General features: G+C 43.3%; 1 protein-coding gene across 13 annotated transcripts in view; it reads right to left on the bottom strand.

Annotated features, from left to right (window-relative positions):
* Positions 1-23,886, bottom strand: part of Siz (Brefeldin-resistant Arf-GEF family protein schizo) — a 43,614-nt gene that overhangs the window by 3,347 nt on the left and 16,381 nt on the right. For 2 of the 13 annotated variants that reach the window (XM_077405820.1, XM_077405833.1), the window contains exons 2-8: positions 3,144-3,503; positions 2,704-2,979; positions 2,353-2,617; positions 1,842-2,198; positions 1,338-1,714; positions 460-1,115; positions 32-373 (exon numbers count right to left, since the gene is read on the bottom strand). In XM_077405820.1, coding sequence (XP_077261946.1) covers positions 32-373; positions 460-1,115; positions 1,338-1,714; positions 1,842-2,198; positions 2,353-2,617; positions 2,704-2,979; positions 3,144-3,503 — 2,633 coding nt within the window. Of the gene's footprint in view, positions 1-31; positions 374-459; positions 1,116-1,337; positions 1,715-1,841; positions 2,199-2,352; positions 2,618-2,703; positions 2,980-3,143; positions 3,504-4,008; positions 4,053-8,759; positions 11,534-11,558; positions 11,575-17,080; positions 17,856-23,886 lie in introns of those variants that run through there. The other 11 variants (XM_077405821.1, XM_077405822.1, XM_077405823.1 and 8 more) reach the window with 11 other exon arrangements.

Raw genomic sequence — 23,886 nt, 5'->3', positions numbered from 1 at the left:
TATGAATATACGCTTCTTTCTTCCTACTTACACTGCTCGTGTATGTCCAGAAGAGAATTACTAAGGGCGGAACGTTTCAATTGCGTGTCGACATCGACCGTTTCTGCTCTGTCGGAACAAGTCCCGGGGCAAGGACATATCTCTACATCGGCAACGCCGGAGTCTCTGTTTTCCGCACCGCCCCGCGCGCCCCTACTGCTCTTTTGTCTCTCCAACTCAGTTTCGATACGCAAAGTTTCCATTTCATCCATCTCACTGATGGATTCCCTAAGATCTTCCACAAATTTACACCTGTCATGCTCATTTCGAGCGTTAAATGTGACTAGAACTTTTCCGTCGACACGCTGAGAGAGTCTTATGCCGTATGGATAATCTGCAAGACAAATAATGGCAGTCGAGAGTAAAGACTACGTTAATATTTTGATATCTTCGTAAACTTATTTCGTTGCTGAAACTTACGGGGAACCTCGAATAGGGTGACAACCATGCCGCAAAGTGTAAAGCTCTGCCTGAAAGTGTAAGTTACACTGTTCTTCTTTTTGCTCAGGATCTTCGTAACGACGAGCAAGTCGTTAAAGAGGAAAACCTCTCTCTGATGAACACCGGGTCTCTCCTTCTTGTGGATGTCCGGTATCTCGTAGAGCCTGCAGTAACACACCAATCTTCTATGCGGCAGCGCCATGTTTGGCTTCTTTCCAACAATAGTTGCCTGGACCTTCATTACTTGCGACACGTGGTCGGAGCCCGGCTTGAATTCGTTATCTTTTACCCGTTCGTAAATGCCAACTAGAATATCTCGGTCTATGTCGCCGCAATCATCGATTCCTCGGAGATTCTTTATGAAATCCTCGAGTCTCATTCTGCGCTCAGGTTTTAGATTCGGTGTGTGCAAATCTGTATTAAGCATGATAATAGCAAAGGCCAGGACAAAAACAGTATCTGCCGACCGCAGCCTCGATATTACGTCGTGATTGCATTGACAGTAACGTTGGCTGAAGACCTCCATAAGCCGCTCGATCTTCTGCGCCTCGCCGGGCATTCTAAAGTAGGCTTGAAACTTTCGTAAAGCGACATCCACTTGCATTCCAGAGAGATCCAACTCTTGAGAAAAACATCTACAAATTATAAGTGGCAAATTATAACAAAAACATAGATAATAATTATAAATAATAAAATACATTTTTTTACACATTACAAAAGTGTTATTTAAAAAAAAAAAAAAAAAAAGTATCTTAAAAATATATAATTAATAAAATAAATCCATCTTTTACTAAAAGAGATTTTTTTTTGTTTTTGATATTAATCCAAATGTATATTAAATATATTAAGCCACTCACTCAAGCACTGCCATATTGAAAGTGTTCTGCAAATTCCCGAGGTACTCTCCTATCATCTGTTTAGACAATCCCTTTCGACTGATCAAGAATCTGGCGACTCCCTGCGGGCTGTTCTCCAAAAATCCACGTCTGATGAGGTAACTGATCCCTCTTTCCGGCTTCTTATTAAAAAGGTTTAGGCCGACCCTGTACTGCCGCTTCCTCACCGTCTCAGACACCTTGTAGCTCGTTTGAGTCGGCAGACTCTCTGTGTGGTCCATCAGGGGAAGCTGGTAGCCGGAGCTGGCATGTGAGTGTCCGAGCTCCTTCACGTTAGCGGCCATCGTCGCCGCGTCCGTGGTATGACTCGCGCATTCCTGATGTTCCGGCGAACTCGACTGATTTCACAATCAAAACGGTTCCGTTAACGCTTTTCGCTTACGTCCTCAAGAAATCGCCGTTACTTGCGCTAAGCGCACAAGCATAAATGTAACAAGAAAAAAAAAGAAAGTTAGCTATACTCACAATCCCCTTGTGCTTCCAAACGGGCGACCCTCTCTGAGCATCGCCCTCGGAACTCTCGCAATTGGTGGAATCGCTGCCGGAACTCTGCACCGAGCTTAGACTACCATTCTCCACGCTTTTACTGAGACCATTGTGTCGCGGTTCCATAGATCTCGAGGTGATGGAGGACGTTCTTTTCGGCACCTCCGGCGGGATCTTCTTGCCGGAACCTCTCGTTCTGCTAGGACCAAGCTGATTGGCATTGTTCCAATTTTGCGATATCGTCGTCTGCAGATTGTGCGGCGTCGACGGCGACGTACACGGTGTCCGCAGCAAGTCTCTTGGCGGCGTCTCTTGTCTCAGACCACACAAAGCTTCCTGTGTTAAATAGAAATCGCGTCTTTCTATCAAATTAAGGCGATAAAACGAGATTGCTGTAATAAATTATTCTCGTTCATTTTACAAAATGATCGTTCGAACTGTCGAGTATTCCTTTGCCAATTAACATGACGTTACGTTTATCGACGCTCACCTGTGGATTGTAGTAATGGATACTGGAGCCGCTCTCTTGGGAGCTCGACTCCCAGCAGGGGCTCGGTGGTAATTGCTGATGTCGGTTGCACGGGCTGGGCGCCAATGAAGGCGTGTGTCTACCGCTTTGATGCAGATTGTGATTCGTGTGTTGATGGCCGCTGACCTGAACCTCGCATCTACCGCTCTGACTCCTCGGTATAGGCGATTGCGAGTTATCCACGTGCCGCCTCTCCCTGAGAGACATGCTTCGGATCGGCATCGGTCTGTTATATTCGCAGTAAATTTAGCGCGATAAAAACTTTTTGTAACATAACGAGAGTACGCGCGCGGAAAGAAACGTCTCGATTACCTATTGGCGGACTGTGCCTGCTGAATATATATCTGACTGTGATAGACCATTCTCTCGTGATCATTGAGGTTGCGATCCGTCGCCGACTCCTGAAGTTTCCTACTCAATCGCTTCTCCGCCTTGGCCATCGCCGTGATCGCCGCGAACTTCTTAAGCAACGTGTACCTCCGAAAGGCACGTTGAATCGTCAGCGCCGCGTTCCGCGCCTTCACGCCGCCGTATTTTCGCTCCAGCATCTCGATCTGCTTGTCGAGCAGATCCTGCGACAGCTCGTATCTGTACGGAACGAGATCAAGCAATTTTTAACTACCGATCCATCCTCCTGACCGTGATACATCCTCGATATGTACGATTTTTCATCCGCACGCGAACCGTTACGATTCCGCGTATCTGTTGTTTGTTCGCGGTCGCGCGAAAGAGGGTATAAAATTACAACTTACGCGGTCTGCAGGCGACACCGCTTGAGCACGTCGCCGTTGCGGACCGAGCCCTTCTTAAGATGACTCTGCTGATACCCGGCAGACTGCGGTTGCCCGCCGAACCCCTGGACCATGGTCCCGTAGCTCTGCGGCTGCGAGTAACCCGTCGCGTTGTGCGAGTAGACCTGCACGCCTGCAGCGGGATACGGCGGCCCGTGCGCGTAATTCTGGCTCTGCATGTAGGACTGGCCGGTGATGTACGATGTCGTCGACAGGGATGTCTGACTGCCGGAATACGCGCCGTGCATGCTGTTGCCGTGGATCTGGCTAGCGGCCGTGCTGCTGTGCGACGCCATGGGTCTCTCCACCTTCGTCGGGAAGCTGCACAAGAGATGGACACATGTGTAATTAGCTTTTGCTCGAGACATCATCCCGTAAAACATTACTTCCGAAACTCAAAAGTTAACAACTCAATAACAAAGTACTTTTCTGATAAATTGTCTCAAAGAGTTTGATGAAAGGTACGAAAGAAATCGCAGAAGATCATCGACGGTTAAAAATCCGAAGAGATGCTATCGACTAAAAGGATTTCATATCAACTTTTTAATTTTCGCAGTTGTCCTCGAAAACGGAACGTCGAATAAAGAGATTTTATCTCTAGATTTTCAATTTAGTTTTTCATCGTCATCCTTTCTATTGTACCACCAGTTTATAAGGCAGCCTACATAAAGAAATACTGTGCGGTAAGACCGTACGGGATAATTGAAATCAGATAAACGACATCGCTCTGTTCGCGCGGCTGCAAACGCCAGGTGTCTTTAATTATTAGACAGACGCGTATACGCGACGTATACGCGGCGTTCGTAAGAACAAAGTGAAGACGCACCCCCTGAAGTAATAAACGCAAATGATCATGTTTGCTGCCGAGGACTCGGACGATTTTCCACTAATATCAAATTGCGCGATCTATCTTCGTCTATGATGCGGCGTGGTTGCGTGCCACGGACGTCCTCGATGTACGGCTCGCTCTTGCGCGCAATTACACCACGCGATTGCGCCACGGAACTGTTTCTTCTCTCGCCCAAGGAACGGGGCACGCGTCTCGCGTGTCGACCACCTCGAACACCGAAGACGAACTGGCGATGGAGGATGGAGGAGAAGCAGCTGGCGCTCTCGAGGCCCCGCTTTTTCGGACCATTGGGACGAGAAATCCCTGAAAGGATTTCGGATCGAGGACGAGGGGTGTATAGTCCTCTTCCCCCCTCGGGACGGCACAAAGGTGCACATTACATGGCCCGTATATCTCCGACGTATCCTCGCCGCGCCGCCGCGCCGCGCCGGTGTGCATCTGGCAGGTGCACGAGGCAGCGATAGCAGCATCGACAACAGTGTATCTGACCGTGACACTCAACCTTCCGCGGCGGAGAACGCTTCTTATGCAACGCGCGTCAATTAAATGACTTACGTAAAGATCCGACATAACTTAAGCAAATGAACGCGCGACGTATGACAAATGCTCGTGCCGCCGGAGAGACGAGTCATGAGACGCGAGACAACGCAACTGCGAGAGTTCCAAGGAGCGATGCACGATTCGCGTCCGACTCTCGAACCTTGCGAGATCGAAAATTCCCTCCATTTGATAAAATGAATATTTAGGTAATGTTGCGGTAATACATGGAGAAATAATAATGAAACGACGTATCTGTGTGGCCTTGTAAGAATATTGGTAGACAATTAAAATTAGAGCGTGGTTGAGAAATCGATGATACCGCTCCGCTGTGATGCATCACTCTCGTAAGTTTGAGCCATATTTCCCTGCCGTAATCAGTGCGTGTACCATTAAATGTTATACGATAATTGAACATTAATGCGGCGTCTTAATAATACAAATGCGGCGGGTAACATAGAGGCAACGTAACCGCGTGTGTAATAGCGATTCTCAAATTGACGGGTTTTTAATCAGAACAATATAGAAATATAGAATAGAAACATAGAAACAAGATATTCGACATTATAATTGCTAATTTTATTAGCAGAATTACACGTATTACTAGATTGTACCCTTTTAAATCGAAGTTCAGAAACCTCAATAAAAATATTAGCCGTCCTACGGGAGAGTAGAAGTTGTACCTCTTCTATACGGCACAAAGGAATATACTTAAATTCAGAAAGCGTATCTGCATGCATAGGAAAGCATAACTGTTTAGGAGAAGGAATATATTCAACATCACATTACTACTGCTAGTGGAATAAATATTATTACATATCGGGCTTTTATAAAATCAGTTGTGAAACTTAAACGCAAACATTGGAAAGTCCCCGGAAGCATCGATCTGCTTCCGGAGAAGAGGAAGCACGTGCGCGACGACGGACGTAAGATCTTCCGGCAGAAAGAACATGCCGACGACATCGTGATTGCAAGTAAATTGAATCGATACTTTTTATCAATCGTATTTTTACCAAAAATCGGTTTGGAGTTCGGAAACTTTTCGGGGAGAACATCGGCGAGCCCCGGTAATAGGAGCAAACACTCGTCGCCAGAGACGCGAGTCGAGATCCTGCGTATAAAGGGAAATAAACGCGAGGGACGATGTGGCATTAGAGCCTTCCCCAGGGAAGGGGGAGGAGGAGGAGGAACATCTGCTCCATCGTCGGCTGCCTGCGACTCGCGTGCCACAACGCGCGCGTGCTATCCGGAGCCTCCCCGACACGGCTTCGCAGAAGCGGCACGGGACCCTGCCGCCTGCCTGCCGTGCCGATGGTGCCCCGACACGCACCTGGCTCGATGTTTTTTCTTTGAGGAAGATACCACGGGCGGCCAAATGCACGGCTGGCTTCTTTCCTGCCCCCCTTTTTCAAGAGGTGCTTCTCGACGGTCTATACCTACTAGTCCTTATTCCACTTTGATCCATCGAAAACGGATCGCGTCTTACTTAAGAAAGTATCGGGTTATTTAAAAGACTCGTTCATATATATTTTCCCTATATCCCTTTTACGTAAAATAAAAAAAGGAAAGCAAACAAACTTTTCAATCAATTTGAAAGGAAGAAAATTATTAGGGATGTATCAGAGAATGAATAGATAAGACATATTGTATTTAACACAACTGCGTTTTTTGTTTTTTGATAAAATATCTCGTAAAATATCTTCAAAAATGTTTTTTTCGATGAAAGAGATCCTGCAGGCGTTTAATAGGATTACGAAAGTGTAATAGGATTGGCCGGTGAGAACCACTATACAAACACCAATCCCGAATCAAATGAAGATGAAATAATATTTCCTTTATAAGTATATTTAATGTCATATTTTATTCATATTTCATATATTTGAATACGATATTGTACGACATTTCATTTTAAATTTTGGATAATAATCGTGCCGGTAATTATCACATTATTACAATGTCAATTTGTATTTTCAATTTAACTCGCTAAATCTATAAATACAGTTGCATGAAACAACGTCACAGTATCTCTATATAAATGCAGTTACTTGAGAGAATGTCGCAATATCCATGCATGCATCGCGCGCGTGGTATGTAAATTAAAGGATTATCGGTGCATCTTACGTGACGATAACGATACAACGCACTTACAATTTAATCAAGTTTCACCGTTGAAAGCAATAGACACGTAGCATCTCGTTAACTTCTTAACATGTAACTTGATATATCTCCGAAGTACATGCAAACGTCCTTTGTTCCTAGAGAGGAGAGAATTGAATTACCGTGTAGCGATAACTTGCGTTCATTATCATTGGCCTAAATGCGCACAATATAAGCCATTTGCATATTGCAAACTCCCCAGACGGATGACACGGTCGTCATCACATTCGCTTTGAGAATTAACCGTCGTAGTTGCACAATGCATACGTGTACATGTATAACATAAAAATATGGTATGTTCCTCATTTCCTTTTTACATATATACATAATTATATACATATATATTTATAAAAAATGTGAAGATAAGTATATGAAATGAAAATGTTTTGTACTGTGAATTATACAATCACGGAACTTTAGACCGTAAGTGACGACAGTTTGATAAAAGCTCTCTCACGATCAATTACGATGTGGAAATCAGCTGACAGCTTATTTCCACGAAGACTGACGGAGAGGCGCGTTTAAGGACGTCTTTGCTCCACTTACGCGACGCCTCGGCAGATGCGGATGCATAGAGGATTTGCGCAAGTGTCCATCGCTCCTGTCAATTACGCCTATAACGTCGTTTATTCACGGCACGCAGTTACGGCACATTTTATCGGAGTAATACTAATAAACTCGCGCAGACTCACGCAAAAATCATTCCGAGAAGTTCTTAATCCCATTTGTATGACTTGGCGAGGCGTCAAGATATAAACGAAATATTCTCTTGATATATGTACGTAAATATTTTCTGACATTACGGTGCCTTTTACGGGATATTTTGCAGGAATGATTTTCTCAGGACATAAATAAAAAAAAACAGATGTAAAGATAAAAGTATAAGAAATATATATAAAAATATAAATATGTATGAATAAATGAAAAGAAAAGACGGATATCAAGAAAATTGAATTACTTCAATTACGGTCTCTCGGTTCGAGACCGTAAATAAAATTAACGGTACATTATTAGCTGTATGCCTGATCGCTGGTGCAATTTTCGGCACGTAACATTTCTGACATCGAGAGGAAGTCAGGTGGTCAGGTAAGTGTGCTATGAGGTGTAGGTATCGTGCGGAGAAAAAGTCTGTGTACACGGTGTCTCGAATTCATTACGGAAATTATTAAAGCGTGCTCCATTATCGCAAAGCGCTGTTCGCGCGGCGGTGCTGCTCGTGCGCCGCCGTGGACTAATTATCATCGAGCAATTAACAACCGTTGATTGCTATTACCGGCGTGGGTGCGCGAGCGCGCACGCTTGCGCGAGCATCGAGCGGATCCTACCTTCTATACCTGAAATAATTTTGCTCTCTACCGGCGGCGGTGAGCATGTGCGTTGCCGTTCGTGCGTGTGTGTGTGTGCGCGTGCGTTCGCGATAGTCTATCCATGTGTTAAAGAGGAAGAGGCGAGGAGATGATGCCGCTTTAGAGAGATTACGTTTCCTCCACTATGATAATTACATATTCGTGCATGCGAATCTCGTCGAGATAACGCCGGTAGAATGTTAGCATCGCTGACGCAGTTTCCTTTTCTTCAATAGAATTCGTCTAGTTCCTTCCGTTTACACACATATTTGCGTTTCTGTAGATTCACGATATATAATACTTAACGAATTAGATAAATTTGTAGATTTCGTAAAGGGAAATTAAGTAAAAGCATTAAAAGATACGAGCCATAAACAAATTGTAATCAAAGAGTTATCTTTTTGAAACACCTTACACTATATTTTAAGAAAAAGAAAATTATTCATGACGAGGTCTTCTATAATTACATTTAAAAAAATATAAGTTTAAGACGACTTGAAGATTAGTTTTTCTTTAGTGATGACGTATTATAGACATAACAGCTCCGACGAAATAATACACGATGGAATGACACATTCGATTTTGCCGTTCGATTACAAATAGTGAATTGATTAACGGTCATCCGTCACCATCAAATTCGATAGGTCGTTAGTTTATTCTGGTGAAATAGAAATAATAAATAGGTACCGATTGATGAACGACGTCGGCGTGGAGTAACCCAACTGAAGACGCGACCTGACGACCTTCTCCTGAACGGTCACCATCCTCGAGCTTCGCGAACTCTGGTGCACTCTGGTGGTTCGTATCACTTGATAACATTGGCGCTGAGTTTGAGGTGAGCAGACCGTCACCCTATCACTGCGTGGCTCGATCATCGTGTACGCGATCAACACTGTTCGTCACGAGAGTGTTCACCGTTCCGGGGCGTGAGTCCCGCTTCGATTCGAGCCCATCGTTCTTTGCACAGCATATACGTTTCAATTCAATTCGTGAACATTATTCGCGAATTACCACAGGTATTCTTTGGTTAACTGGCAGAAGGAATCACGTTAGAGAAGATACGCTCGGTATCCAACGGACCTAAATCCGATTAAAGCAGAAACCCCGTTATATCTCGGTCGGTTGTGGCGCGAATTAAGGAAAAGATTTCCGGCGTTGATGTAATATCCTGTTGCGTTCACTTGAAATTGTTGCAACTCGTTGCGGGCGTAAAATAAAATCGGACAGTCGCAGTGTTTAAAGTAACAGATAATCGCTGATAATGAGTTGAAAGTTATTTATTCAGTTACGTCGTCATATAATCGTCACAAAAATTTAGGTTAGTAAGTTAATAATTCGCACGTCAAAGCACATCGGACTCGGTCTTTATTAATAATTCTTGAAATCTAAATTGAGTTCTCAAGCACAGAGACCACCTTGAATTTCGTTTGGACTTAAGCTTCAACGTTTGACACTAAGTAATTGGGTTAACTATTACTGAGCTACTCTCGGCAGCGATCAATAGTGCCGTTTTCACTCGTCCGCCTTTTCCGGTTGATTCACGGGAATCACGGGCAATCGTTAAAACTTTCTAACGATACTTGATTAATATGCGTAACAGTAAGTATATCACGTACGATATCTACGTGCGATGTTTTTATCAATCAATCTCTCTTTAATGAAAGTATTTTACGATATTATACATATAATATACGAGAAAAATGTATATGTAATTACATATAAATATTTTTCATATTTTTCCACAATTTACTCGCGCAGAGGGCGAACTTTGTCGAAACGTGCGCCCTAAGTAATAACCCCTGAATATCCAACAGAAGTAAAACCAAACTACCCCAACGGAAATTAAACCTCGTTCTCAGCGGTCAAAACGCCTTTAATAAATTACAAATTTCTAAAAAATTACGAATCTTTTCTTTTCTTTTCAGTTAAATTTTATATCGTATATCGATTTTCATTTTATTTTGTAATAGTGCATATTATGCGAGGACAAAAATTCGAAATTGCAACGTTAGTTTGATTACACGGTTAACATTCTCCATGGCAACAGAATTCATGAACATTCGCGCACGATCGATTGTCATGAATAATACTTATGTTTGGCGGTTAAAAACGGATTCGATGGAAATCGAGGTAAACTAAAACTCTCGCGGAATTAACGCAATTAGTTTATGACCGCACGAGTGCGCCGATGGATACCGTTTGTCGTTCGTCTTTATACGCTCGTATCGGGGACGCACGTACGAAAAAGTCAAAGACGGCGAATAATAATGAGCACAGAAATCCTTCTTGCAAACGAGACCGCACGTGAAACGTTTTTAACGGTGCGACATATACAGCGAAGTAAGTCCTTTACAACACGTCGACTCGTCGCACAACTCGTTAACGCGATCCACTTTGCTCTCTTTCGCATGGCGAAAACTTGTCTCGAGCCTCCCCGGGGCTGCCGGTAGACAAACGCGAAATTGATTGAATTAATTCAACCGCGACAATGGCGGAACACTCCACCGGATGCGCTCGCCGAATTGATCCAAGAAGGCGAACGCGAGGCTCGTTGCACCCTGAATCGAATCGATTCAGATTCCATTCGCGCGAAGTAGATCGACGTCACGGGTCACGGGGGGATGCACTTTTCGCGTTTATCGCGATTCAATATCACAGCTGCGACACTATAGGCTACGAGAAAACGAACAACGGAACTGTCCGTTTTCCACACGCCGAGCGTGGATCGGCATCTTGCGCTCCGGCGCGAAACAACAAAAAAATAAGGGGAAAACAATAAAAATACCTTGACGAACCGGCGAGCACGTTGATTCACAATCGTCAACTACACCCGTTCTGTTTGCCGTTAGCTTCGATACCATAATGGAACTGTCAAAGTCGAATGAAAGGTGGGGCGGCGGCCTCCCACCGACGCGGCGGCGATTTCAACGGCCGCGCGCATATACATTGTTACGCTCGTCTCGACGCTGCTACCGCTCGGAAATACAGGTCAATTCACTCTGATGGCCGTGCGCGATCGGCGTGTGTATATATATATATATTTCTGAATCTACGTTAAAAAGAGGAGAGTTAGCGCCGAGACAGGACCGGCACGAGAGGTCATTGCACCCACGAAGGGGGAGATCCACTTTAAAGTGCGAGACAGGAAAGAAGCCCGATCGATTTATGGCGCACAAACGATTTCCAACGGCGATCTCAATTGCGCTCGCACCGATTGATCCGCGTTAATCCACCGTGTCTATATATATTCCACGGAACAAAATTTCACATTTGTACCAGAAGCCCGAACAGCGATAAAAGCGACTCGAGAGATTGCCTGGGATAAAGAGTATATCCGGAAAGAAATTAATGTCCTTCGAATTTTCGTATCGTCTAATTACGGCGCTCGACAAGTTAATCGGGAAAATAGAACAAAAGCCAGAATACCGTCCGAAATACGGTCGCGTCCGCGATTCTCGCGTGATTTTTATTGAACGCTTGGTGTACCTCTACGTGTTGACGATAAATTTATCCCTCTTTGAATGGTACGCGCGCTCGTACCGCCAGCTGAACTGTAAATAGAAAAATAATAGCGTACAACAGGTATATCCGCGTACCGCGGCTGTACTTTCACGTATGTTAATCTCGGGGCGATAGGGATTTCGCGTCAATACACGGCGACAGTTTTCAACGCGCGCGAGCGCGCGTGTTCCAGTTTCAATTTCGCACCGCTTATGTGCGGGCTATTGCGTTTTTTTTCCCGGTTTGTTGAAGAGCACGCAAGCGAAATATCGTTCTGTGCAACATCGAGAGATGTGGAAATATATGCGGTCGCGTACTCGCTAACGTATATTTTTTTCAATTTCGACACATATGCGGTTGTTAAAAATAACAAAATGTTATTGAACTCAAGATATTGGTTTAAATTTCATCCTTTAATGTAACAGTGTTGATCTATCGAGATTATAAAGCCCGCTCTGATTTTTACGTCACGATTAGTCCTTCAATAACACATTGAGTCTCTCACGTAGAAACGATTAAAGTCATATTTTCACTTCACACGGCCGCATTCACGAATACGTTCGCGAAAACAGAATTGCCTTGACAAATAAGCCATCGCCTTAAGCACCGTTAAACATTTTAATTTTCCTCGGCGCTCTAATCGGCACTGCAATTTACCGAATTTCTTCGCACGTGCTAACGAGGAACAAACACCATAGTTTCACCAGTTTCACACGCGGGTCCGACTTCATCCTCCCTTCGCGGATCGGATACTAGTTTCGCAGCGGCGTCACGCGCGAGCGGCGGACGTACTTACGAGAGCGCGGACACGTCGAGATCCTCAATTTGCCTGTGGCAAAAGTAAAAGTTAGCGATCGGGAGAAAGCTTCGGTCGAGCGTATGCGCTCCGCGACTAGACACGGGCGGCTGTGTACGTGGGACCGGTCTAGGCGCACGAATTGCAAGTGGCAAAGGTTACAGGTGATTTCTGCGGAAAGCAGAGCCCGCGAGCGAGTTCGCCGAGGAAGAGGAATCGAGAGTAAGCCGCGCGAAAGCAACCCAATGAACGAAAAGGATTCTATTTTCTTTTTTTGTACCGATTGCCGAGTTCCAAAAGTGGCACTCGTTCACAGAATCAGTCGCCAGACTACTACCTCGCCGAGCCAAACATTTTTCCTCAATTTTAACGGCTGTAACAAGGAGAGCCCTAAGTAACGGGCGTTCAAGTTCGCTTCGGCGAAACGTCACACTCTAATAACAAGTTCACGTCGGCATACTATCGGGTACACACGTAGGATAATAAGTTGCGCGCACGCGAGTCAAGAAAGCCGCGATTCTTTTCTGCATTCCTTTATTATCCGCTTTTCTCATTCCCTAATGGCACGGTGATGGTATTCCCGAGCGTAATGAAGAATAGCGGGAGAAGAAGAACCAATATACACACCGCGGAAGCCGCGAGCGGATTTCTAAACTGGCGTGCAGTGTGAGATTTGCTCAATATTAGCGAACAAAAGTGTTATGTACGGTGGAATACAAATGCCTCGCGCATCCTCTCTCGCTTCGGAATTACGTGTATCAAATACATTAACCTCGAATTCAAATCGTGCGAAGATATTATCGGAAAAATACATAATAATTTAATATTAGTTCAAGCTGATTACTTCTCATTAGTTCAAGTCTCATCTCTTTTAATTTAAAATCTTTAACGTACAATAAATTTTTAATATAAGCGTTGCAATGTATTTTTATATCCCTAAATTTAATTAAATTTTACACCGCGTGGTACGTCAATTAACAAGAGTCTCTCTCTCTCTCTCTCTCTCTCTCTCTCTCTCTCTCTCTCTCTCTCTCTCTCTCTCTCTCTCTCTCTCTCTCTCTCTCTCTCTCTCTCTCTCTCTCCCTCGTGAAATTTTCGAGCACACTCGGCAAGAAAATTTTTCCTCATGTCCCTTCGCACACGAATGTGTTGTACTCGGCAAATTTTATTTTCTCGCACACATACGCATACGCGCGCGCGTGAATTCTCGGTTGACTAAACGCGAGCGAAAATGTCCGGTTCTGGATAACGGTCCGTAAAATGCAACGTAGCGCGCGGTTTTCATTTGGTATCGTCGGAAGGATAAATTTATCTTCGAAATCCTGGTGCGAAAACGTGTGGATCGGATACCCCCGGGAGAACGTGCCAAGACGTTCGAGCCTAGTGAATAATAAAACGCGTAGTGAACGGGCAATCGATTTCTGAAAAGACTTGAAGACCGCACAAGATGGTGCTCTGAATTATGATAGAAGAGTATCTCCCCGGTTTCGGATTCGTCCAACATCGCCTCGCAAAATTTATAACGATGTAAGTTATTAAAATGTCTAAACTTAATTAACACGAATAGCTCGCGGAAATTAATACCAAAATATGTTTGCTATAATTATACCATGTATTATTTTCGGTATATTTAACATTGCAAATATTTAATTTTCCATCAATTATTCGGGCGTACGATCTGTCCGTTTTCGTTGCACTTGCCTCACGTAGAATAACAGCAAGGGTATATATATTTAGATTTCAGCGGGAAGGAACGGGAAGTAACGAAAAAAAAACAAAGACCAGCCGAAAGTTAAGTGTGAGATTCCGTGCGCGGAAGACGAGTGTATGGCTCACGCCACCTCCATCGTAGGAGTTTCCTGCATTTTTCAAGCACAGTTAGCGAAACTCGCTTGCGTATACAGGATGGCCGAAAGCGCGCCGGGCTCGATTACTCGATATCATTGTATCCGAGTTTTGTTCTCACGCGAAAAAGGCAGGGGGACGCGAAGGGGTACGAGGGGGTCGGGAAATGGCGTCACTCGCGCGCTCCCACACGCGGCGGCGGCGATTCCGCGTGCCCGTGTGTGCGCACTCTCTTGAGCGACTAGATATCGCGCGAATGGTATTAACGGTACCGGCAATACTATTCGTACTACGTGCCTGGTGCCCCACGTGCTCGATGCGTGTGCGCACGAGAGATGCTGTTAACATAGTTATCGCGCTCGTACGTTGCGCTAACAGTTGCTCACGATGATATATACACGTCGATGTTGAACGTATCCGGAGCTTCGATATACCGATATCATTCTAGACCCGCGTATATCTCGGCGCACTCGCGATATTACCAATCAACTATTGCATTGGACGTTCGCTTGCGGCGACGGCGACGCGCGACGCCGCAAACGTCAGAGCGAAGGAAGGTCAGCCCCGCGTCGTGGATGCATAATTCTCCGATTACGATCACCGAGGAGAGACACTTTGTATAGGAGTATTTTTAACGGCGCGCTCGCACAGATGTGTCCCAATAAAGGGTAAAGGGCTCAAAGGGTGGATAATGCGAAACGATAAATAAGGATACCAGTAATAATATTTTTATAAGACAAAATTTAACGACGTTATTCCCCGTTTTACGATCGCCCTTAACGGCCCATTAATATCACTCCATACGCAGACATTTGTATATCCGATGGAACGTGTTCGCCGCTATAAATCTTTCGGCATTTTCGACACGATCGCGTACCGATTTTGTCATTTTTGCACTTTATCGAGATAAGAGAAATGCAATTTTTTAAGAAATAAAAATATTGTTCTTTTAACACGTAAAAAAATAAATCGATCAAGCAATAATTTGAGAAAAATTTAAACTGCCAAATTTTACGCCAATCGAAATAAACTTTAAATTGCGCGCATCTTCCATTCTTGCGTGGCAGACACGTGAAAAGTATTACGTACGCGCCATTTGTTAGGTTCAAATCGAGATCCTCCATCGCCAAGGTGAATTGTATCTATTTCTGTATTATTTCTCCTATATACGCATTGTACTATTTAATAATGAAAACGCGCGGAGACACTTTTCCATTAACGCGCCACAGTGTCGTTGTCTGACGGCGCCGCGCATGCATGTCGATGCACTCGCGATTGATTTAACCGGACAACCGCCGAGAAACGTCACGTACATACGCGCACATGTGTGCCGCACACTCGCGCACGCACCCAAATGGGTTACTGCCCAAAATTGCTTTCAATGCCGAAACGGAGCGTGCGACGCGACGTCGGCGATAGACGCGCCCGTTTTCGTGACGCGCACGGCGTGAATTTAATACGTATCATTATCGTAGCGTTATATTGACGGCCCGTATAATATATACATGACCGCCGCGCACGGAGACTTTGTCGACAGCTTCTCGTTTTTACTGCTTGCTTTCATCTCGCCAGCCAGCCGCGCGCGCACGAATTTGCAATATTTTTAAAAGCCGGAATCGCCGATGGAGGAGTAGCTCGCATTTTTCACGAACGGAGAACCCGGAGACGCGACGAAATATTTTATTCAAATCGACAGCGACTGCTTTATCTTGATGGAAAAATATGTTAAAGTAGCCATTCAATAGTAATTTGTAAATTAATATTTATATCGATTAGGCAGGCAAATTCCTGCGAGATCGTTGCTTCAGTATTTTCATATTCTTTTATCCCGTATTCTGTCTATTAGGAAAACGACTATCCCTATTAGTCATCGCCTTTTATAGATTGTTATGTGATATTTGTGATCATTTATTATTCCCTATTTAATCAACAGATTCTGATATTTTTAAATACATATTTAATGCGCTCGTATAAAAAAATATTTTAAATTACATTTTTAAGAATGTATTTTCCTGTTTATTGTATTATTATACAATTTTAGTTATTTCATCGTTATTTTTAGCTTATTATTAAATTTGATTTAAAATCTTAAAAAAAAAAAAAAAAAAAAAAAAAATACTGATAACTTTTTTAAATATATTTATATAAATATATATATATATATATATATATATATATATATATATATATATATATTATTAAGAAGATATTAATTTTAAAAAACATTTAGAAAATTTAATATTTAGAGAATACATATTTCCTTAATATATAATTGTTAGAAATTTTTTATTTAGAGGTCTAATGAAAATTTTAAATAAAAATTAATAAGCTAAGGGGAAAAAATCATTTTTTTTTTTTAATAATCTATATTTTCTTTTGTCAGTTTTCTTATATAACTTTGATATTCTTATCATCAGTCGTGACTTTAGTCCTTAAACAGAAAATTATTTCAAATAAGCAGGAAATTTTCTTTCCGCGTTTATACTCTTCTCACGGCCTTAGCATTCTTATCTAGTGTTCTTAATCGGCGTTTTAAACGAAACTCTTTCTTCTTTTTCATCGTCGCGTAGTGACAGCGTGCGATTTTCAGAATGCAGTCGAGTGTAAATACCGTCGTGAAAGCCGTGGCGAGCCGTGGCGACCGACTGAGAGAGAAAGAGAGAGAGAGAGAGAGAGAGAGAGAGAGAGAGAGAGAGAGAGAGAGAGAGAGAGAGAGAGAGAGAGAGAGAGAGAAGCAAGTCTCGCGCTGCCCGCTCTCCCCACCGCGCACCGATGTGATTTTCCGCGCGTATAACGCGTGGAAGAGAGCAGAGCGGGCTTAATAGAAGCTTCGATCCTTTGATCTCTGTCTCGTTGATTCGGTGACCTTTAAACACCGAGATCACGGTCGGCTCGATGCGCGACTTTCGCGGCAGAAGGCGACTCTTCTCACTCCTCTCTTGCCCGTCTCGGAGCGCGCGGCTAATTTTTCCTCCTCGTCGTTTATCGTGCAACTCCGCACAACACCTTGCCTCGTGACAGAAAAAGAGAGAGAGCCATATCGCGTAAACGACGGCACACCGCGGCGCGCACCGTCAATTTTACCGCGCGATGATTCAGCGCGCTTTTTAAGGCGCACCGATACGGTAACTACCGATAAGGCGTACACGGCATACACGTCTTCCGTTTATTCCACTGACATCATATCCCGTAAGCGAGTTCCGCCTGGTTAGTCGTGAAGACCGCGACGGGAGCATCGTGGCGGCCGCGCGGAATCGCCCCGTTGTTTATTCCGCCACTGCGAATCACGGTATCGCGCACCCGTCTTATCGCGTTTACGCGAAAAATCCGCGCGTTATCGCGTCGCACTGACGCCGTGTCCCCGGAGCATCGTTTTACGCGCGTTATCGCACGGGAGGATCCGCGAGGATTCGCTCACTTGTCGTCGAGGCGTCGTCTTCGAGTATCGCGGCCGATTTGACGGCGCACGACGTAAAACGTGGAGTTTTCCTCCCGCGGCCGGCGGCGAACGAGCGGCATCGGAGAAACGGTGAAACGTTCGCGAGAGGTACCTATAGTAAGGCACGCACGCGCCCGCTCGCTCGCTCGCTCGCTCGCTTCGCTCTATCGCGGGCCTTCGCGGTTTCAGCTTGACTGAGCCAGCCAGTCGGCGCCGAGCTGGATGTTCACGTCGAAACCGTCGAGTGCGGTGATACCCCACCTCGCGCTCGGCCTCCGCCGCCGCTCTGATAGACGCGACGTGACGTTACACGACGACGACGATGACGGATCCGTTCTTCTCGCGACTAGAACCTGGATGACGAAGCGCGCTTCGCGTGCCTTTTGCGAGTCTATTTGACGAAATGGCCCGTTGATCAATGATATTTTTGGACAAGTAAATCTGCCGACGAACGGATCGAGTAACTTTCGGCCTGAAAATAGGGTTTTCGGAAGTGTCCACCGTCTGGATTAGCTCGCGGAATCCGTATTTAGCAATTTGAACTTTAATCTGGTACGTCCCTCTCTATTTTCGGAAGGAATAAAAAAAGTATATACCTTTGAGATACAGTTTTAGCATCAACGGAACTGTTGCCGTCCAATTTAATTTGGATTGATATCGCCATAAATAGAATTAAGGGGCCTTTTCAGGCTGACGCTCGACGCTTGATTTGGGCGTCAAAACTGGTCACGTGACCAACTTCATCGGTAAGAAGGCGAAATAGCATCAAATATGCGAGCGTCGAAACAAGCAAGTGACTGAAACGAGCGTCAAGCGTCAAAACTGAACACAGTTGAGCTTTTGCCATTTGACGCTGGAATTAAAAAGACCATCACGTGACATATCACGTGATCAAGTTTGACTTTATAGCTTTCGAGATACGTTCTATTTCTGTCACGCGACTCGATATTTCAACTTGCAAAACAAGCGACGTTTTCTCATTAGCTTTCTCGTCGAGATGGCCAGCCGAGGAACTTTCACTCATTGTTACTGACGTTACGCTTCGATTCGCGATCGCGTTTCGATGCTATTCAACTGCGGTTTTGATTATTGTCGCCGATTGGTTCCATCTGCGACGTGCGTGCAACGAGAGAGGCACGTACCCTTATCGCAGAATCAAAGAGCGCTGAAGGAACAGCGCTCCTTTAATTGTGCAACAAATAAAAGTTCCTTCTCGATGCCAGGCAACGGAAATTATAAATTATCTCGCGACCGGAATTCGCTACTTTGCCTGCCCGATCCAGACAGATATCGCAACAGATTTCGCTGCAACGCGTCTCGCGACGCCGTTCGTTCTCCCATAATTGTTCCGGCGTCTTATCGCGGAAATATGTGAAATATGACTTCTCATTTCGTGTATATTACCGCAGAATTTTCGTTCATTAAAGAAAGTTGGGATGTAAAAACATTTTTCGGTTAGTGGTTTTAGGTACGGTGTAATTTAAAATGCCGTGACGCGGCATTTTACGCAAAAGTGATATAAAACCGACAGATATTTATCGAGTCTTTCGTAACAGCAAATATTTACACTGTTAAAAAGTTAATATTGTGGAAAAAGTATGTTTCCGTTTATGATAAATCGCATCCGCGAATTACTCATGTAAATAATGAGGAAATATCGATGCTTGATATTATTAGCAATTTTATCCGCAAGAATTTTTATAATCATTAATAGCATCTAATACGATAAGAATTTTATCACGATATAATATAATCCTGATGTGTTTCTTATATCTTGCTGATGTGATCGCTATATTGTTAGCTGCCTTCGTATCAATTTTATTCATCGTTTCTCATAATTTTATGATTTTATTCATTAGCTCAATATTTTTTTTTATAATTGCTGAATCTAATGTAATAAAAATTTCATCATATAATACAATCTTCTATTTCTCGTGATCCGACTTATGATCGTTATGACTGTTACGAGATCAACAATGCAATAAAATTTAGTGAAATTTCGTCTGAATATAATCTTCAACCGAACTTTCTTTCGTGCAATTCAAAGAAACGGTTATAAGCACTCGTTTCCTCATCGTTGCGTATCACAAACAGTTCGCCCCGACGCACGTTGTCCATGTTAAAACATTGTGGAACGTTTTGGTGAGTGCGAATGGTTTATGTCACGTTCCGAGATATTCTTGTGAAACGATTTCGGGACGAACGCTTCCATGTCTGCCAGGAAGAATGTAAAAAGTCCAATGTATAAAATGATCCATTTCCTCGCGGACCCTACGAAGAAACTCAGAAGTTGCAGAGGAATGCTTATATCTCTCTCTTTAGAATATTAGATTAAATAAATTAATATACATATCATATAAATTCAGTCAAAACTTAGATTTTTCAGAATAATATTGATTCGCAATTTTTTTAATTTTAAATTTCGTCTCTTCCATTTTGAAAACAATTCGTTTATATAAAAAATTACAGCTTGCAATATATCTCTTTTTATAGTTTATATAAACTCACTACATTATTCATTGAAATGCAAACAAAACTATGATTTTTTTTGCACTTTTACGAAAACATTTTTTTTCTCTCTTTAAATCCCCAAAATAACCAACTCTTTTTGTTCTTTGTCATGTCAAAATTAATGATATTTTGGACTTACTCCTTTCTGCTTGCCAAGCGATAAGTTCTTGACATAGTGTCGCGCGGTCGTCGCTCTATACATATAACGAGTACCGATTAGCTCGTACCAGGCGGAGACGGTCTGTCATTACACAAGAGGGAGAGAGACAGAGAAAGAGAAGAGAGACGATATCGGAGATATTCCGGAAAACGAAGAAGTAAGGACAGCAGACGGGCCAGAGCGTGCATGCGAAGAAGGATCGAGGGAGGTCGGACGAAGGTGAGGAGAGGTCGGGAACGAAAGAGATCGCGTTCGACTTTCGCTTTAGACCAGAGAGTGTCTTCAACATGACGGGAGCGCGCGCTCGCGTCGGTCGCGGCCAGCAGAATATAGCCGTGTCTGAATTGCATTTATGCTCGGGTAACTTGCTCGAAACGCTAGAATTGAAACGGTAACGAGAGAATATTAAGTGCACACCGGCGCGATGCGGTGCGCCCATTATTGCGAAGAAGCGTATATGAAGAAACCTGAGAATGCATAAGATGGTTCATTGAAACCCCGCAATGTGTGTTTATGACGTTTTATTTATTAACATATAGATACTATTAATTATATACAAAATAAAATCTTTTAATATACATCTTGGCAATTATACATCTACATTATTAGTTATATATCAAATTGATTATTTTAATAATATAAATTATTAATAATATATAATTTTCTTTTATTTTGATCGATCTTAAACTGCTTTCCCGCAGCATATCTGATCTAAATCTGTCGAAACTATTTGTCTCTCGGATTTAATCACCGCAAATCTTCGGCACATTGTTATCAAAGACATCACGAGGCTTGAGCGATCCAAACATCGCGATTGACACACAACACAATGTAAGCAGGATTAAATTGAACGACGCGCATTAAATTATGGCAAACAAGTCGTTGCCATAAATTGAGATGCGTCGAGATAAGGAGGCAATTTCTCAGGTTTAATGATCGTAAATTTGCGGGTTGCTCTCTGCCGGCGAACTTGCCGCACGAAATCAGTATTTAGGACTATGGCGCGCGGGAAACTACTCTCACCGAGGTAATCCTTCCCCTTACCGTCGATCTCGCGCCACCGTGTACTCTCGGGACAACGCGGCTTAATACGATCACTTAACCGGTCCAGCGAGAATCGCGGTTTTCGTCTGCGACCTCATGTGATCATGACGAGTATGTACATCGTGCGTCGTAATTCTACATTTTAATGTGGCATGCAAACGACGATCCGAAGAAATGATTTCAACGCCCGATACTTTAACGTATATCTGTTCCCAGATTTTTTTTACGTATTATGATGATTTATTAGATGTAGAAACTTCCTATCAGTTATACAAATACCCCACATTAATTTTTCATGCCTTATTTTTATTAAGAGAACGGAGATATAAAAGGCCGGAAGTTTGATGGGTCGTCCAAGGTTCAGGTTCAGGTAGGAAATAAGCACAAACTAATCATAATGATTCGATCATAAAAATAACATTCGTCACGTATATACGCAATGATTCATGTGCTGGGTTGTCCATGCTCAAGGTAGCACTCCATTGCATTCAATCTTTGCCCGCACACGCAGTATGCATACAAACTGCGAAAATAAGGCGTTATTAATCAAATCGCGAAAATGGTTTTGATATTCAGCCCGACAGTGAGCATAATCAATTTTCTCCGCGGTGCGCGATCAAATAAACGTAGGAAGTTCATGTACCGGTATAGATGGATGGAAATCGAGGTCGACTACTGCTACGTACCGCCGAGGCAGACTCGAAGCAGAAATACATCATTCGCCTAAAGCAACCGGCACGTCCACGGTAGCGAAGAAATTTATATTTCGCCACTATTATATTTTTGTGTACGCGGACCACACACCGGGTCTCTCGGATATTTTTCAGCCGGATATTCGGCAAAAATGTGTATTCCTCAAAACATGTTTTTCCGTAAGAATGCATAATATCATATAGAACACGATTGCAAAATCCGAATTTAAATCTGTTTGCTGAATTGCAAAATATGAAATTTTTAATAGAAGATACTTGAAATTTTCGATGGCTCTCGCACAAACTCGTATATGCAATTCTAAATTATATTAGCAAAAATTGAAAAAAAAAAATCTAACTGAAATCGTCACCCTATCACTCGATAAAGCATCACGAATCTCACGTATGCAAACCCGTTCGAGTAGGTGAAAGTTATGATAACACAAATTTCTTCCGTTTTTTTTGTGTGTATCGATTTCATTCGCCGCTCAACCAACCACATCCGGGATGTTAGACAGCGCGATTTTTATTATTTTTCACATTAGCACAAGATCGAAGTGAAGTGAATTATCAACTTTCTTCTAATATACCGTCTGTTTACGACGTGTGAGAGCGTTATCGGAGTTATAAACGAACGGGGGCTACGAATTTTCTTATTATCCGTGTACATCATGAAAATGTCAACATCAATTATCATAAGCATGTAATTATTCCCTCAGAAGCATCGAACCACGGAAAGTGGCGTTCGTCGCCTTCGCATACTTCTGTCTGATGTGAAAATATTCTCAAGCTGGCTCCAAGTCAATGACGCTTTTAGCTCCTTCCAGCCGGCTCCCTCCTCGACATTTTCTCTTTTGATATTGAAATAGACCACTCACTGCTGTTGTACGCGCATCATTACTTCGCTAGGCAATTAAATAATAATAATAATCTGCTAAATTATGCGACAACACCAGTTTTTGGTTTCGTAAGACTGAATCTTTTCTCATTCCTCGGTCGAAAATTACGACAGAGTTTTTGTTATACGTTAAATAATTTAAAACGGCCAATTTTCGAGCTGTATGCTCGTAGTAACGACTGATGTATACTATTGAAATTATTAAATATAATTTTAACATCTTGTAAATGCTCGAAAATTGGCCGTTTTGAATTATTTAGCTTCTGCTTAGTCGAGCGAGATTATTTTGTTTATTTTGTTATATTATACGTAATTAAAAATACAGTTATTATACGAACACGAAATAAATCTGCACTGACGTTTAATAGAAACGTCGGGAAAAAGTGCTTTGTGAGGGGTAATAAGGTTTTCTCAAGTTACGTTTATTGTGCCGCTAAAACGCCTCGCTTTTTTTTTACGCGATCCACTTAACTCGCGGACCATGAACATATTCAGATACGACGCGTCTGCAAATCAACATTAACGAACAGATTATGCATGTCTATAGCCACGCAGGCGCGCTCAGTGCCGTAGGACTCTGTTGTACTACTTCTGAAAAATTGAACACAGGAAACGTACGCGTGTACGCGTGTAACACACGGCGAAGAGCCGTAAGAGATTTTCCGGCCCGCAATTTTGCCGCGACCATTGTTCTCTCGGCGGATTACAAGTAGTATCGCTATCGCTTTTTCAGGAAGAGGATTGTCTCACTTTCCGCTCTATTATGCACTTCCTACCCGGCACAATGACGCGGTTACGATGAGCCCGGGTATAAAGAGCGATTCCCATGGCGTTTAATATCTCTCGTTACTACGCTCGGAAGTCCTTTAAATACGCGTAATGTCGTTTATGAATTATATCGTGCACCGCGGGCTGTAGCCCGATCGAA

This window comes from Temnothorax americanus, unplaced genomic scaffold (genome assembly GCF_048541705.1).
Source record: "Temnothorax americanus isolate GAGA-0224 unplaced genomic scaffold, ASM4854170v1 Scaffold2, whole genome shotgun sequence".
Classification (NCBI taxonomy): Eukaryota; Metazoa; Arthropoda; class Insecta; order Hymenoptera; family Formicidae; genus Temnothorax; species Temnothorax americanus.
The sequence above is the reverse complement of the archived record's forward strand: the minus strand, read 5'-3'. Positions and strand labels throughout refer to the sequence as shown.